Here is a 16,963-nt window from a genome sequence, read left to right as displayed (position 1 = left end):
CGCCATCGGGCCTGCCGGCCGCCGCGCAGCTGCCAGCGGTCGCGGTGGAAAAGCGTCACGGCCGGCCCGCCCCGCGGTGGGGGGAGGCAGGATAGGGGGAGCCGGGCACGGGGCTGCTGTGGGGATAGTTGTGCGTGCGTGTTGCTGCCTGGAGCGGCTTGTACGTCGTCTGCTGCTGTGTGGGGAAATCTCACAGAGAGCCGCTTTTCTCAGGGTGTTTTTCAGCGCAGATTCCGTCTCTCGTGCCGGTCACGGATTGGCGTCGCTTCTCTGATCGCAGTGAATGAATGCTGTTGCCGCAGCCTTATTCTCCCCCAGAAAGCCGGGTAGCACATTTTTTCACTGTCGAGATAGGAGGTGGCTGGAGAAGAGGGGAGGTGTGCTCAGTACCTGCTGCTTCCCACTGCCAGCCTGCTCTGTGCCTGTCCCCTGCAGTGATTTCTGCGGGCAGGGCAAGGCCAAAGCCTCAGCCCTCAGCACCCACATGTTCAAGAATGGCTTCTGGCATATGAGAGATGAAACACAGTATTTATTTCCTGCCTGTGTTTGCAGTGACACTGCTGTGACATTCATGGCACCATGACAGCGCTCTGATTTCAGCCTGCTAGCATGTAGGAAGGTTATCTACACTACGACACGAACACAAGAGTAGAGGCTGGCTTTCTCTGCACTCATCCCCACCTGACAGCCCAGCCCCTCTTCCAGGGAGGACCTTTTGGCTTACACCACTCAGTAACTGCAGGTCGACCATCGTCCCATCCCAGGCCCACTCTCTGGCACTTTAAAGAAGAGCTGCGTTGCAAACCATCGAGTGCCACGCACTCCCCTTTGCATAATGTTTCAGATTTGATTTGCTCATTTCCGTACCTGAGGGTATGACTCACGCTGTGTGGGCTGGTGGGGACGAGGTGGATGAGCTGGGGTTGGGTGTGCTCAGCAGGTCCTGTGTCATCACAAGTCCCTGGGTGTCCACATCCACTTTGGCTAGGGTGGGGGCTTGGTGCTATGCCCAGGGCTCCACTGTACATTTTCCACCTTCTCACGGTACTGACCAGAGTTCTGGTCTAGTGAGTGGCTTTACTGTGGTCACATGCTACCTGTGTGACTTCTCAAACCATGCTGAATAAAACCCAGCACACTCAGAGGTAAACCAAAGACATTTGGTAGGACCAATGGATTGGGAATTTCCTTGGGCCAAAATCAGTTTTACCGTGCGCTGCAAAAGTGTCCCCTGAGCCCCAGCTGAGACAGAATTTTCAAAATGAACTGAAATGCCAGTTTTAAAAAGGTTAAATTTGAACTGCTTTTTAAAGTTTTGAGATGTCAGTCAGTCATCAGTCTTGGAGAGAGGGTTCAGATCAGACTGATAAAAGTGTCACTTTGTTTTGACCTCTTCTTCTGCTTTCTTAACTTCATTGCATAAGCTAACTCAAATTTTGACATGTAGAGAAGTTAAGGACTTTTTGTAAAATTCACAACTGAACATTCACAATGGCTTTTTTTTTTCAAATTGAGATTTGCCATAAATCAAGCATTTGGGGAACAGTTTATTTCAAGAAATCTGTCAACAAAAAAGAACCTTAAAGAACACTATATAATAGGGAACCTATTTAAGGAGCAAGAAACCAATTGTTCTGGAAAGCCTCACCTAAGGCTGTAGTTCATTTCTCATCTAGAAACAGGAGGACTCTGGTCCCCTGATGCCCAGCACAGCCTCTGGTAGTGTGGCTTCCTGGGCAGGCAGAAGGGAGCTCTGCTCCCTCTGGAATGAACGTTCCCAGGAAACATTCTGTGCCAAAAATATCCATGTAGCAGTTTATTTTTCGTGTTGATTGAATGCACATGCTGTGTTCCTCACTGTCCAAGAAATAGATTTCACATCTGTCTCAGCAAGTAAGTAATTTCTTACAAGAAGTACCACAACAAATTCATGCAAATAAAGTTACGCAGGTGCAAGAGTGTTTGCAGGGCCTTGCTTAAAAAGAAAATGGTTCTGACCCCATATGCAGGCTGAAAATATCTGAGTCTGTAGCCAAAAATGTTCTGAATTGAAATGGCAACTTCTGGTTTTGTCTTCAGTAGGTACCTTTCTGTTTGGTGATGGGACAGAACTTTCCATGAGTAGGATTCAGATATGCTGTTAGAAACGCTTGTAGTGGAAAAATGGCTATTAACTGTTATACAGAAAATACCATTTTTTCATATTCAAATTTTAGCGGGTACAGGGAGAGAGATAAAATCAGCATTTATTCAATATATACCTACTTCTTCATATTAGGACCAGATCTTATTTTAAGCTGTCATTTTACTTTGCAGAGTGCTACTATAATTAGAATCTGAAGAAATGGTATTTTGGGGCAAATAGCAGAACTGCTAATGTCAAGTGTTTAAAAAAAATGCTGGGTTAGCTGTTATTCCCAGACCAGGAGACTGACCAAAAAAAAAAAGAACACCCATGGGTCTTTCTTCATTCGTCTTATGATTTCTGGGCCTTCAGATGTGCTGAGATCACATTTCACTTTTCCTTTAGAAGAGCTATAAACTTTGAAGTGTTGTATTGGTTTTTTTTTTTGTGTGCTGACAGCTGATACAGGAACACAGATCCAGAAACTGGGTTCTTCAGCACTAGTATGGGATTCATCTTAAATTCCTGAGCACCAGAACGTGCTCTGAGAGTTGTGTATTCCCATGCCAGTAACTTTGCAGTCCTTTAAGTGTTTGAACAGAGATCATGATGCTGGGTTGATCTGAGTTGATCTGAATACATTGGCTAGAAGTTGAGAAAAAGAACATCAAATCATTCATTTTGAGAGCAAGATTAAGGAAAACAATTGGCTGTTGCCTATTTGCTGGTCTTTTAGACCCTCTGCTTCAAAGCACAAGCATCAATGCAGAAATAATCATGCTTTCCCTTACCCTGTGCGGCCTAAGGGTTAAGGAGGTTCGTGCCTCAAGCTGCGTAGTTAATCTCCCAATGAAGGCAGCTAAGCATGTTCTGAGAGGGCTGTGGGATGCAGCACAGCATACTGGTATCTAACCTGGAAGGGGAAGGTTAAGGGCTTTTCTGTTTTCATGCAGGCACATAGCTTCAGACCACCACTTTGGCCCCATAACACAGGCAAGTGGAAGTGCTAATTTTGGGAGAAGCTTAAGTCAGGGCTGACAAACAGACACCAGTTCAGGAAGCCAGACCTTAGTCCTGCTCCGTAGAGAAATTTCTGTCTCCTTTGAAGGTTGGTAGAACTGAGTGACCTAACTGAAGACTATCAATTAGAGAGGCACTTTGGACTCAGTAAGTGCTGTAAAAGCACTGAATTCTGTGTGGAATGAAACCAAAATTGGTGGATATTACGGCAGTGGTATTTGTGTCTCATTTTACCTTCTGTAAATTTGGACCTGGTTTCTTTCTAATGCATTTGAAATAGTTCTGGGAATTTTGAGAACTCTGCGAGTCTGTTGTAATGCCCACATTACTGCCGCTGGAGAAATGCAGGGTACAGGGACTGGGTAGTGACTTTATGAAAGAAGGGAAAAAACACAGAATGGCAGATGAATACCAGCAATGAATGTCATTTTCTTCATTCAGATGAAAGATGCAATCATTTTGTTTAATCACTGCCCATATTTCCCTATCCGTCAGTGTCTGTGGAGGTACTGCTGGGCTGTGCTCTGACCAAGCTCCCTAAGGGACAGGCTGATTGATGTCCCAGGCAGGTGCAAGATGTATGTTTGGTCATCCTGGGAAGTAGCAAAGTGCGGTAAGCCCTGGTGCTCAGGTTCGTGCATGCAGCTCTTCAAGAAGGCCTGTATCTGGCTATTCCAGACAGCAGGCATGGGAGTGAGATGGGAGGCAACCAGAGGGCACGTGTGTGAGTGAATGTGCTTCGCCCTGGGAAGGGTGAAGTTGGGAAGCCATTTGTGTTCCCCTGGCACTGTGGAGCTTCAGATGAGACTGTTGTGTCTGGCATCTGTGCCTGGCAGTGCCTCCTGGTTAGCAAGACAGGAGAGCAGCCAAGCACTGAAGAAGCTGCCCTGTTTCAGGGCATGATTTCTTACTTCCTTCTTATTCAGCCTATGATTTTATTCTTTCTAGCTCCTCTGAGAGTGCTGACAATTCTGTTTTGAGACCACCCTCTTTCTGTAGTGCTCTGGCAAACATGCCCTGCCTTTCTCTTCCATCTTCCACTATACTTCACCTGCACAAGTCTCCTCTTCCCTGGCAAGCTCTCTGTCTGCCCGCAATTCTCCCAGCTTTCCTCCCCTCCTGCATGCAGTGCTAACCAGACCTGCAGGCCACCCCTCTGTGTGCTGTGTCCCTACCATGAACCAGGGGATGGTGTTGCAGCGTTGCTGAAAGCACTGGGCTGTGCTGACATGCATGTGGTGAACCTTTTGTTAAGTAGGAGACATGGAGCAAAAGAACTAGCAGTATAACGTTGAGGAGAGACGGTGACTGGATCTGGAAGCATCGTTTCAGATAGGGCAGGCAAAGCCAAGGAAGGTGTTCACTGAGTTATTAATTGTGACTGGCTTTAGCCTGCCTAATCCCATAAATGAAGCTCTGGCATCGTGGAGTCCAAAGTTGAACCCTAGAGATCATTGAGGAAGAATACTTGTAGGTGCTTTGGCTCTGGTGTTCATTTCGAGAGCTATTTAAAATAATGACATGCTGCAGCTTACTAATGATTTAAGAGCTTCTCCTTTGTGTCTCGGTGTGGGGCTGATCTGATGCAGCCATCTTCATGATAGCATCCCGCAGTGCTTTGTCTTTATGAGTACATCTTGTTCTGGCTTGCTTCAGAAATCTACTCTTAGCTCTAAGGTCTGCAATTGTTGGCCTGTAATTAGTACCAACATTTCAGTGCTATTACTGCACTGGTCTGAACTGCTGGCTATTTTTAGATATGACGTTCAGGTTTTTGTTGCATAGCTTGTTTCTCTCATCATGAATCAGCAGGCCTCTGAGTACAAGAATGCTGTTTTTTAGAACAAGCAGTACCAACTTAAGCAGATACACCTTAACCAGTATTACACAAACATATCTTTAGATAGAGACCACGGTCCAGTCCTAGGCTGAGGGGTATGGGGTCTGTATTCTCTTCTGATGGCTTGAAATAACTGTGTATCTGCCTTACTCGTTGGCTGGGTTTATGTTTAGAAACCAGACAGAATGTACACAGGTCAGGTAGGCAACATTTACCGTAACTAAAAAAGTGAACTCATTGTCAAGAAGTAAAACACTACTCATATCCTATTGGGAAACAGCCAGGTTTGTGCTTATGGAGGACTGACAACAGGAGAACTTATTTTGTTTGGGTAAATATTGTCATGTATAGTGTTTGAACCCTGTAGCTAATGTCTGAGTTATCTCAGCTTGCATCTTCTCTATGAATAGTAAAACACCGGCCTTCCAGTGGCTGTAGTCTTTCCAGGTTGCAGTTGGTATTAATCAGAGATTATGTAGCTTTTCTAACTGAGTAGTAGTTGCATATTTCGGAAATCTTCTTTGAATGCCCTAAGGTTTTGTTCACAAGTACGTTTGTATTCTCATTTCCTTTTTCAGTGCTGCTGTTAAAGGATTACTTGCTTCCTTTTACACTTCTAAATTAAGACCAGGAGATGCTCCTTTGAAACCCACTGAGCCTGGTTTGGAAAAGAATCCACACAGCTACTGAAGGCACAGTCCTTGATTCTGCAGGAGAGACACTTGGGACTATAATACTGCAGAGAGCAAGACCAGCCTGTGTAAAAGCTTAGACTGAATGAGGGGTAATTAAAGCTAAATAAGAAACAGACAGTTTCCATCTGTGATTTCGGAGTCCTAGAAAATATTTACATTAGAAAGGAAGATATCAGAGCACAGAATTAGAAAAACAGAAATCAGGAGCCTGCCTCCAATATGAATGTTCACTTTCTGTGCACACTGAGCAAATCATCTCAGAGGAACAGAGAAATGGAGTCAGAAAACAAAAGGAGAGTCGGTCTTCAAAAAGCTAGATCTGGGGGGAAGCTTTCTTGGGAGAAACATTTGCAAGGATCAATTCTGAAAAAATCTCAGGAGTGAAAGTGTGCAGTTAATCAATTGTGAGACTGCAAATAGTATTCATTATTCTGTATCATTTGATAGCACTCAGAGATACCAAAACCATATCAGCGTCCGTTTTTTCTCTACATAATTTATCACTGTTTTATCTATACTGGCTGGCTAATTACTGTATAAATCTCATGATTCTTATGAAGCTTAATTCATTGATGTCTTTACAGGGCTGTGGTGCTTTGCACTAAAAATGGCAGGAATTTAAAAATCATGGTAATTTAGCACTTACATTTTAGTACCATTTCTGGATTTTGTTAGCTGACAAATCTCTTCAATATGTGTTCCAGTGTATGTTATGAAAATGTACGTATTTTTAGTTTCAGATGTGTACACTGCTCCAGTCTTTTACACTTCCAAGGCCATGACCCTGCGGTCTGGGGGATTGCAGGCAATGTTCACTGAGGAAGACACAAGCACAATGTGGAGGCAGGACGTGTCAGCCCTTCTCTAGGTACTCCATATTCAGATGTCAGAAGAGAGGAGACCTCATGCCTGGAGCGGCTGATTGTTGTGACATTCAAGCACAAAAACCAAAGGGGTGCTAAGCAGTCTGAGGAAAATGGAGATGGATATTCTTGGGCTACAGCTACAGCAGTCACAGCCTCATTCTTCTAACTGGGCCTCTTCTGTAGGTAAACATGAGAAATTAATAGCACTGGTGAAGCTATCCTGTAGACATCGTGTAGTCATATGAGATGCTAACGTGGCTGTTCACTGGGATGAAAAACTGCTTCACTTAAATATGAGACTGCTGCTAACAGGACAGTAGTATTTCTCAAGCCAGTTTTCCTCTCTGGTTACCAAGGAATCCGTCATCCAGAGGAAAGCAGAAGAGAAACCTTCTTAAAACTGTGGTTACTAAATTGAGATCCAGGGGCTTTCTTTTCTTCTTCTTTGTTTTAAATTTTTTTGTTTGTTTGTTTAGTTCTGAAAATCTCTGTTATCTTTGGTATATCTTTATTAACCTTACCAGGCAATGCTGCTGAAGATTATCAGCTCTTTTTAGCATTTCTCTTCTAATACATATATGCATACATATTTCCAGGCCTGCCCGACCACTCACCTGATGTCTCTCTTCTCTGTTTTCTTATACTCTAGGAGGTGCAGATACCCATCCTGCCCCATTCTATGCTATCTGTTGTATCCAAGACAGAGCCCATGCTATGGCTTAGTCTTGAGAAGTTATTCATTTTTTGGCAGCCTTTGCCTTTTGGATTATTTCCTAGCCATTGGAAATCCATAGGAAGGTGCTGTACCTGGGGAAAACAAGAGCTTTAGGGTGTTTAAAGTGAAGGAAAGGGTGCTGACTCCCTTTGGGTGCTGCAGGCTCTAAAATCGAATGCAAATCACTGACAAACCAGTATACCTTTGTTTGGAGACAAAATCTAGCTTGGGGATTCATGTGGTACAGGGAGATAACTCCAGCTGCTTCTCATTTCCTCTTCGGGAGCTAGTCTGTCTAGTTGCCAGGTTGCAGTACAGTCCTATTGCTGGTTGCATTGACTCATACTCTCTTTTCCTGCTGATGCACCACGATCCATTGCCCATATGTTGCCTCCAATGCCTGTATTTGCCTTTCAAACCATTCCTCCTGAGGAGTTATTGACATTCTTGTGGAGCATGACTACTGGAGGAGACTCTTGCAAGCAACCTCTTTTAATCTATTAAGAGATACTGAGGAGGGAACCAGAGACTTGTTCTCTTTCCTTTACTATGTTGTATGATAGATATATGTGTGAATGGGGTTTTCATTTTTTCTTGATTTCTTCATTAAAAGGTGTGCCACTTTCTGCATTAAAAGGTGTGTTCTTCTTATGGTTAATATGCAGCAGAACAAATTTCAATATCATGTGAAGACTAGAGAGTGAGCTGGCTCGGTGCACATAAAACTAGCTTGGAAAAAGTACCCAGAATATGTCTGTTCCCTTTACCGTGAGGAGTGGTAGCACCCATCTTGGTGACTCTAGTTAGACCCTCAGATACTGCAAAGAATTAGCATGCAGTCAATTGTAGTACCTGTTTTATTTATCTCCATGCACTATTACTTCTGTGTTAATGATGTTTGTGATGAATAATATTCTATTTAGTTGCTCCACTAAAGAACTGAGCATCTCACTTCAATGATAGTACTGTATGTTTTGATACTGAATACTCTTTTCATTAGCTGTAAAAAATACAGCTACTAGAACCTAAGTGGATTGGGATATTCATGGTTAAGTGAGAAATCCAATCTTAGGCCATACAGCCACAGCTGAGAAGGTACAAGTAAGTGCTTGAGCTCCTTGGGTTCCTTTCCTGAGCACCTGGTGTCTGGCTGTTCTGGGTGCAGGGCTCTCAGCAGCCGGAACAGGACAGCTGTTGAGCCAGATACTGTATTTCTCAGTGAGCGAGGCACTTTATCACCATTGCAGAGCCTCACATCTGCTGGCTTCTTATAGTGCGCTGATTGCTAGATTAGAAAATGCCTCATTGACAGTTGTTTCTTTTAATGAATTTGTTTTGACTGGACACTGTGACATTGGAGGACTTTTGTACAGAAAAGGAAAGTTAATGTTCTTTATCTTAGCCTAACTTGGCAGAAGCAAAGCCATGCTGCTGAACCTAGTTTTTGCAGTGTGTTGGACTGTGAGTATTTACTCATTCTTAATTGTATGAAACTTCTTTACACAAATATATCCACGTTTCAAATTGTTTGTGCTGAGCAAATATTTTTAAATGCTACATTCTTCCCTAATTTCATGTAGAGCTGACAGAATTAAAAATTGATCGTGGGCTGTGCCCTGCAGGAAGTGTGCTTTCCAGCAAGCAGAAAAGTTTTACCTTTGTACTTTGCCAGGTCAACAGGCGTGTAAGAGGCAACATGATAGCAATTTGTTAGAATGGTTGGTTTGTTTTAAGAGAATTGAATTACAGTCTGAGGCGCACACAGCATGTAAATAAATGACAGCATTGCTGTCTGCAGATACTTTTGGGTTTCGATTTGCTTAGGTTCATTTTTCTGTTTAATTACTTCTATCTAATAAAGGAAGCAGACTTCAGAATGACACACAGGAATTTCCACTATGGATCACAGAGGTAGGTCATTGCTGTAGTTGTGATTTGCAACTAGGTGTACCAGAGAAACATACAACGAAATGTGGCATGTGGTGTACTTCATAACTTGTCTCCACCTTAATCTCTTCTGTCTGCTGCTGTTCCTGCCCCTCAGTTGTGAAAACTTACTTTCTAAGTTACTTGTGGTCTTTAATTTGTAACCTACACTATTCTTTGTGCACTGTGCTGCTGCATAAATCCTGCATGCGTCCCAAGTTGAAGCCAACTCCCAGCTGTGCAGGTTTGCTCCTAACAGTCTGTGCTGGTGTTGGGCAGCCCACCAGTGATCATTGGCTTCCCTGCTAAAATCTGCCACTCCTGTGAGCCAGGTGTGCAGAGTGCAGTGCTGACATTTCACAACATTGCAGTGAGCCGAATGGGATTTTAAGGGGCTTGATTGCACCCAGACCATTTGGCAGCTAAGTGTGAGGCTGTGCGTGTTGTTTCCTCCATCAATCAGGTATTTATTTATGCAGATATTAGCAGGTGACAGCAGTGTGTTGAAACATGTGCTGCTGCGAGAAGCACCCATACGGGCCGTGAGCCTGGCAGTACTGCGGGGGCTGTACACGTCAGCTTTTCCAGCTAGAGGAAAAACACATCCAACTTGCAGTGGCATCAGGTATTTTTGCACATTCATGTGAACAAGCAGAACTGTGCTAACATCCCACTTCCCTGAGTGCCCTGATAATGTCTTCGCTTCCACCCCAGCACCAAAAGCCACCTCAGTCACCTCCTGCTGTGTCTGCGTGGGTTTTTGACACAAACATTGCTCCGGGCACCTCTTTCTGAGCTGTCACTCACATGCACATTTCAGAATAAACGTTTCCCTTTCTGCAAAGCTTCATGTCCAGAGCCCAGCAGCCTTTGACTTTTTACTGGTTCGGGAGGTGAATACATGTGCTCCTGTGAGCAGCCAGCTGCCAAACACCGTGTAGCTGGCAGGTCCCCACGGCAGGACCATTCTGTGTTTTTTCAGCTCCCTCTCATTTTCTGCAAGGTTTCTGTGAATTGTGCTTTTGCTTTTAATCTCTTTAGGAGACTAACTAGCAGCTTGCCAGTAGGGGGGTCTGATACCACCACCCTCCTCCATAGTTTTGTGGAAGCTGTGTAACTTTCTTGTGAACTTAGCTGGAAGAACAAACACTCCTGGACACAGATACATTCAACTGATTGTTTTAGAAATACTTGACCTTATTAATTTCAATGAAAACTTTACGCATGAATTCTGGCTGATTAGCAGCTTTTCCCAGGGCCATGGAAAATGCACTGTTTTTCTGCACGTTAACCGTTTGTCCCCATACTGACCCAGTATTTCATGGAGGTCTGCTGTTGCAACCAGTTCTACTGTGATAAAATAAGCATGTTTCCTGTGTCCTTTTGGGAAGTGCATGTGTCCGTGAGTTTCAGTTTGAATGGAAAGGCTGAGTGTCATCAGGTCAGACAGATCTGTGGTCATTCGTTAGAAAATTCAGGACCACTAACTGAAAGATTAAATGAACTAGGGTATGCTGTATGCTTCCCCTTTTTTCTTTCCCCACAGGAAGTAGAATCATAGAATCATAGATGGCCTAAGTTGAAAAGGACCACAATGATCATCTAGTTTCAACCCCCCTGCTATGTGCAGGGTTGCCAACCACCAGACCAGGCTGCCCAGAGCCACATCCAGCCTGGCCTTGAATGCCTGAATGCCTCCAGGGATGGGCCATCACAACCTCCTTGGGCAACCTGTTCCAGTGCATCACCACCTTCTGTGTGAAAAACTTCCTCCTAATATCTAATCTAAACCTCCCCTGACTCGGTTTAAAACCATTCCTCCTTGTCCTATCACTATCCACTCTCATAAACAGCCATTTCCCCTCCTGTTTATACACTCCCTTCAAGTACTGGAAGGCCACAATGAGGTCTCCCCGGAGCCTTCCCTTCTCCAAGCTAAACAAGCCCAGTTCCCTCAACCTTCATAGGAGAGGTGCTCCAGCCTTCTGATACTCTTAGTGGCTTTTCTCTGGACCCGTTAATAATTGAGTAGTGGGATGCTGTTTCCCAGATGGGCATCTTGTGAATGAGTCTCTAAAAGGCCATCTTTTTAGAATTATTATATTACAGAATTGTGGCTTACAATGTCTTAAATACCTTTATTTCCTAAATATACAAGCCCTTTCTGTCTTTGATAAAGGTGTTTTCTAGAGTCTATATTGGTGTTACTAAAAAATCCCAAAACGCATTATCATTTAAATGGCCTTAAATGAGGCAGTTATATCATGACTGAAGAACAACAAAACCAAAACAAAGTACCTCTAAGACATAACCCAAACATAAATAATTCACAGATACTTCAAGGACCTAGTTAGATTTGGCATCTTTTAATTGGAAGCTTAACATCGAACTGTGCCAAGGCGACAATTGACTTGGACTGTTACTAATGAATTTTTTAAATACATTTTTATGCAAGTTGTCACTATCCATTGCTGGAAGCAAGGGAGTGCTGGGGAACCATGCAAGCAGTTGCAGCAATGCCTGGATTAATTCCCCCTTGGCTTGGCTTTTCCAATTTCTCGGTTTTTAGCAATTTCAACAATTTTTTTTTTTTTTTTTCACAGAATCAGAGTCAGAAAATAGGAAAGCAATCAAGTAGTTTTGCTTTTGAAGAGCCTCATCTGTTCGTTTTCAGCAACTGCTGAGACAGTGATCTTCTTGGGCAACAGCAGAAAGAACCTAGTTCTTTCTAAGCTAGAGTTCCTAGCTTAGCTGAACTTTGTAACATGAGTGAATTGTTCCTGCCAACCCACTCCACAATATTAATCAATTTTTTTTGCTACATTAGGTTTTGGGAACAGAATGCACAACTGTTTATGGCGGCTTTGAGGTGATCTACGTTCCACCTACCAACTCCTGTACTTAACAGCCATGACTCAGACCTCCCGAAGTAATGAGATTGCAAGCAAGCACTGACTTTTTTTCTTTGCCATCTGTTTTATGAGCTGCCAGGTGACACTCTTGACAGATTTTTTTTAGCTTTTCTTTGTAATCACAAATTTGCACAATTGGAAAATATGAAAGCTGAGAATCTCAGTTAGTTTTACCATTCGAGGATTGGGAGTTTTGAGAAACTGTAAACATCAGGAAATTTAGATAAATTGATGGGAGCTGACAGGACTGTCATGGGAGCTCTCTCCAGCATCTGTTTATGTGCCTGCTGGAGGATGCACATAGCCCTCCAGTGACATCAAGAGATCGGGACCTGCTGGCCCAAGGACCCCCTCAGAAAAGAGAAGAGCAAAGTTACTGTAAATGGCCTTTTTGAAGTCTGGATTTACTCTTCCCCATGAGGACAAGAGTTGTTATTGTGGTAGGACACCACAGAGGAGTGAGTGACAAGTAAATGACAGTAAGGAAACACCGAGTAACAGCATGGTCCCCTTTGGAGGATTGTTCAGGATCGCAGCCACTGCTTGCCCATGCCCTTTGTACTGCCATCTGTATTTGGTGGGGAGCTGCAGAAACTGCCTCTTCCTCAGCTCTACTCAGTCCCTGACAAAAAGTGATTATTTGGCCCCTGTGTAGCAGTACTGTAGAGAGAGATGGTCATTACCTGTTTTTGTGATGTACCATGAGAACTCTTACTCTTGGTGTAGGGAAGGTCACGGTCCAACCTAATCTATCTCTTGTGACAGTGGTGCAGTGTTAATCTGTTCTTGAAAAGAAAATAAAGTAATAACTTGAATTTATTGTCTGGTTGTTTGTGCAGGGATTTACTTGCTCTTTGTCAACAACTGTGCAATGTAAGAAAAGCAGTGTTTACAAGACAGAGCTCCTTACTGCATTCAGAGTCGCTTTCCAACTGTTTGTCAAAGTGACTGCAGCCTGCAGAAGGACATGGGAGCAAATCCTAAAATTAGCAGTAGTGGTTTGCAGTTATATATTCTGACCCCCTAAGATTCTGTAGCTGGCTCCAAGTAAGTAATCCAGCACAGAGGGGTTTTGGTAACCCTGGGGAATTTTTCTGCAGTGGCTAAATAGAAGAATGATTGGAGAAAATGTCGAGAGAGAAATTAGTCTTGTATTTTACAGAAATAAAGTGAAACAGAATTATCTTTCTAATTTTCTACCTCTTTGCATCACGTTTTATATTGATTTTTACCATAATGATTTAAGTAAATCGAGAATATATTTCTCTGATTTAAAACCTGATTATTTTATTCTAAGGAAGATTTGTACATCATCTGAATGACGCACATTTTGGAAGCTGCTTCTGTTCTGCTGAAAAGTCATTAGGCTAAGGATGAGGAATAGCATATATTAGAAACTCAGCAGTGTAATTATGTGCAAGGACTCTATTATAGTATTTGTTGATAAACTGCAGTCTAGATGTAGTCCTTGAAGATCCACACAGTATTACTGTGTTGAGTCACTTACCCTGACTCTTTGCTGAAACCCTTTTCTGTACTGTTAAGCTGTGTGGTGTGCTCCCACCCTGTGGGAAATCTAAAGGCAGTGGTCAAAAGAGCATGTCTGTGATAAAACCATTTCCTTTCAGTTTGTATTACAGTCTTACTTCCTTTTTCTGGATGTGAACAAGTGAAAGGTGTCAGCTTTGCATGCAGCACTCAAATATATACCTTTCAATCAACAAAGCTAAGATGTGGTGAAATCTATTAAAAGAACAAACAAAAAAATCAACCAAGCGTCTGGTAGCTTAGGCATTTTGGTTATGACGTCCACACACTCTTCGATCCATCCAGCTATGTGGAGGCCCACGAGCTCTCTTCTGGAAGTGAGGGAAGCTGAGAAGTGAATACTTAGAGCAAGATGTGTTGACACTACAGAAAACTCGATTTCCCCACCCTCAATGACACTTTCACTTTATATCAGCTCTCTTGCTTATACACGTATGTGCGCTGCTCCTGCGACTCTCCATCAGCAGCCTGCGTGCTTACCACCAGCTGCTGCATGGCTCTGGTGGAAGAGGGTAGGCTGGAAGGAAGGTTGCCAAGGACAAGACGCACAAACCACATGCAGCATGCAAAGAGGGCTTGAGAGGAAGCGGTGATCATCAAGCTCTCCTGCTTCTGTTCCAGCTGAGGTTTCTGATGAGATGTGCAAGACTTAGATGGCTAGGGCAATGACAGCTTTAACATCGTGGAGGAACTGAGACGATTTGGACCTATGCTAAGATTTGCAGTAGGTATCATATTTAGTGTATGCCTTGAGGAATTTCTAAGTGGTCAGTTGTATGTATTTCTCCCTGAACCCAATGTGACTCCTGCAGCATGGAGAACAGAATCTGATTTCAGAAGACTAAAAAAATTTCAAAGCAAAAATGGGAGAATCTGGCGGAACAGCGGGAGTCCTGTCAGGCTGAAGAAAGCCAGTTTTTTTTCAAAAACTGAGTACCTTGAGAAAAACAGGAACCAAACCTGCTACAGGTAACTTTGTTTTTGATGTTATAACTCATGTGTTTTTTTTTTTGAAACGGGGCTGGCAATATTACCTCTGTTCTCAAATCTCAGTAGAACTTAGTCACTGGCTATCAAGGCTGGTAAGAGTAATAGGACCTGACTTTTTCCGGGTATTTTAAAGTATTGAAGATCCCCCAATTGTTTCTTTTTTTTATTTTTATTTATTTTCTTTTTTTATGTGTCCAACTGTCTTGAATGAATTAGTATTCTCCATTCCCATATGCATTAGTTATAAGACAGGTCTTTGACTTCTGTGATCAAAAATCGATTTCTCTGGGTTTTATTGAAAATTAAGTACAGCTGATGACATTTGTGTAACTGTTGTTGTTTTAATGGTACAGTAATTATTCATTTCTCTTTTTTGTATTTGATTTGCTCTTGTAAAGGGCAGGCACCATCCCCAAAGCTGGTTATTTTGCTAGAGTGGTAAATGCTAGATAGATATGGCCTTCATCCAACAAAGACCTTGGGAAGGGTCTGTGATAACTATGTGCAGGTGAAGGAATGTGCTTCTCTCTGTCCCCATACCTGATTTCAAGAATCCTGACTATTGGCTGGTTGATGGGAACAGACATTTTAGCAATTTAGATTTCACTTATGACTAAAATAATTTATGTTGAAGTTTCCTGCGGTGATCTGAGCCAGATGGGCTCTACATGCCTCAGAGCATTCTTTCATAGGTGACACTGGGCTGCTCAGGTGTCAGGTCTGCTTCTTGCACTGGCAGCCCACAAGCACATGGCAGAAAAGTAGCTGGAGGCTGTGAGTGAGCCCATGCATTTGTCAGCTCAAAGAGGCTGAAGGAAAGTTTAGCTCTTGGTCACCCTGCAGCAGCCATTTGTCTTTTTCTGAAGAGTGGATCAGATAGGGCTGTTTGAGGTAGGCTTGCAGCTCTCCAGAACTTTACATGTGTATTTGCATTTTCTTTGGCAGTCCAAATAAAGGGAACTCCTTTGTGTGGGAGCTTTAACATATGGTTGGGAGTCCTACGAGCACTATTTGCAAAAGGCTGCTTTGCTGACTTCAGGTAAGTCTCCAGCCTTCAGTGAAAATGTATCAATTTGTTTCTTCCTGCACTTCCTAATCCATGTGAGGGATTTTTTACAAGATTAGCCCAAGTCACAGACTCAAAGAATTGCAGCTGAATTTTGTCGTTCACTCATCACATGCCTATTGGTAAGCCATCTGCAAAGAAGATAATTGACTGTAATTTGAGATATCTCATCTGAAGGCCTCAATTTCCATTGCCAAGAAAATGAGACTAATGCATATGATACAGGACTATTGTGTAGAATGATTCTCTGTATCTAACTACTGAAGAGCTCCTTGCAGGTGTAAGGCGCTTGTTAATGGCTAATGAGCATTATTTAATTGTACTTTCCACCATTACAACTCCACTGTCCCAAACTAAACCAAATCAAACTTTATTATAACCTACATAGAGAATATTTTTTCCAGCTATAACAGTGCTTGAGTTGCCATTTGCTCCCACCTGATCCACATGTGAGCTCTTGAGAGTGACTCAAGTTCAACCTCATCTGACTCAGCTGAGGAAATAGCTCAAATGTTCCTAGACTTCTTCCCAAACATCTTTTATCACAGTTGTATTTTAAGTCCTCATTTTGTTTGATGGAGCGACTGTCCCATTTCATGCAGTTGAGGTATGAGGGTCTTAGTAAATAGGCGTAGGTTAAAAAAAATCAGTGTCACACTCAGCAGGAAGCTTTTTCAACCAGTAGGGAACAGACATGATAGATTAATTGGTTGGCTGTTACTCTCCTATTGCAGGTATTGCAATGCTGCAGGCTGCAGAGAGCCTTTTTCTGAAGAAGGGACCATCTTTGTCAGTTTAGGTGTACCCCAAAATGGCACACACTTCACGTCTGCTTGTACCAAGGCAAGACAAACTAGGATAACACAGTACTTCCTTTCTTCTCAGTTTCAGTAATTGAAGTCAAGTTCATTACTCATTTGCTCAGCACAAGTGTCAGAGCAGCACAAAAATACCAATCATTATCCGTAATTTCACTGTGATGTTTATGACTGTGTTTCTCAAAAGCAATTTCCTTTATGAGGCAATTTCATGCCTTACTACGTGCTAATACATCTTGCTGCTACCTTCAAATGCACAATTTTAGACAACATTTCCACAAAATTCTTTTCAGTTGCTAAATTTAAAAGTTCTCAATATACTCCTGTGCGAATGTTATAGGCTTTGGAAACTACAGATCCACTGTGTTTACTTCTATTTTCATTCTCGATAAGTATTCAGTTACTTGGAGTGACATAGAATTGATTCAGTCTGGTGAACTAG

General features: G+C 42.8%; 2 protein-coding genes across 2 annotated transcripts in view; one reads left to right on the top strand and one right to left on the bottom strand.

The window, feature by feature from the left end:
• The window catches only part of SNAPC3 (small nuclear RNA activating complex polypeptide 3), a 2,061-nt gene extending 1,310 nt beyond the window's left edge, over nucleotides 1–751 (bottom strand). Inside the window, exon 1 of the mRNA XM_019611301.2 lies at nucleotides 725–751. Within this exon, the coding sequence (XP_019466846.2) occupies nucleotides 725–751 (27 nt within the window). The remainder of the gene's footprint in view (nucleotides 1–724) is intronic.
• Nucleotides 752–14,218: 13,467 nt separating this feature from the next.
• The window catches only part of TMCC3 (transmembrane and coiled-coil domain family 3), a 67,668-nt gene continuing 64,923 nt past the window's right edge, over nucleotides 14,219–16,963 (top strand). Inside the window, exons 1-2 of the mRNA XM_010709226.3 lie at nucleotides 14,219–14,616; nucleotides 15,583–15,676. The gene's annotated coding sequence lies outside the window, so the exon portion shown is untranslated. The remainder of the gene's footprint in view (nucleotides 14,617–15,582; nucleotides 15,677–16,963) is intronic.

Source organism: Meleagris gallopavo, chromosome 1 (genome assembly GCF_000146605.3).
Source record: "Meleagris gallopavo isolate NT-WF06-2002-E0010 breed Aviagen turkey brand Nicholas breeding stock chromosome 1, Turkey_5.1, whole genome shotgun sequence".
Classification (NCBI taxonomy): domain Eukaryota; kingdom Metazoa; phylum Chordata; class Aves; order Galliformes; family Phasianidae; genus Meleagris; species Meleagris gallopavo.
Note: the sequence above shows the minus strand (reverse complement) of the source record. Positions and strands in the feature narration are given on the sequence as shown.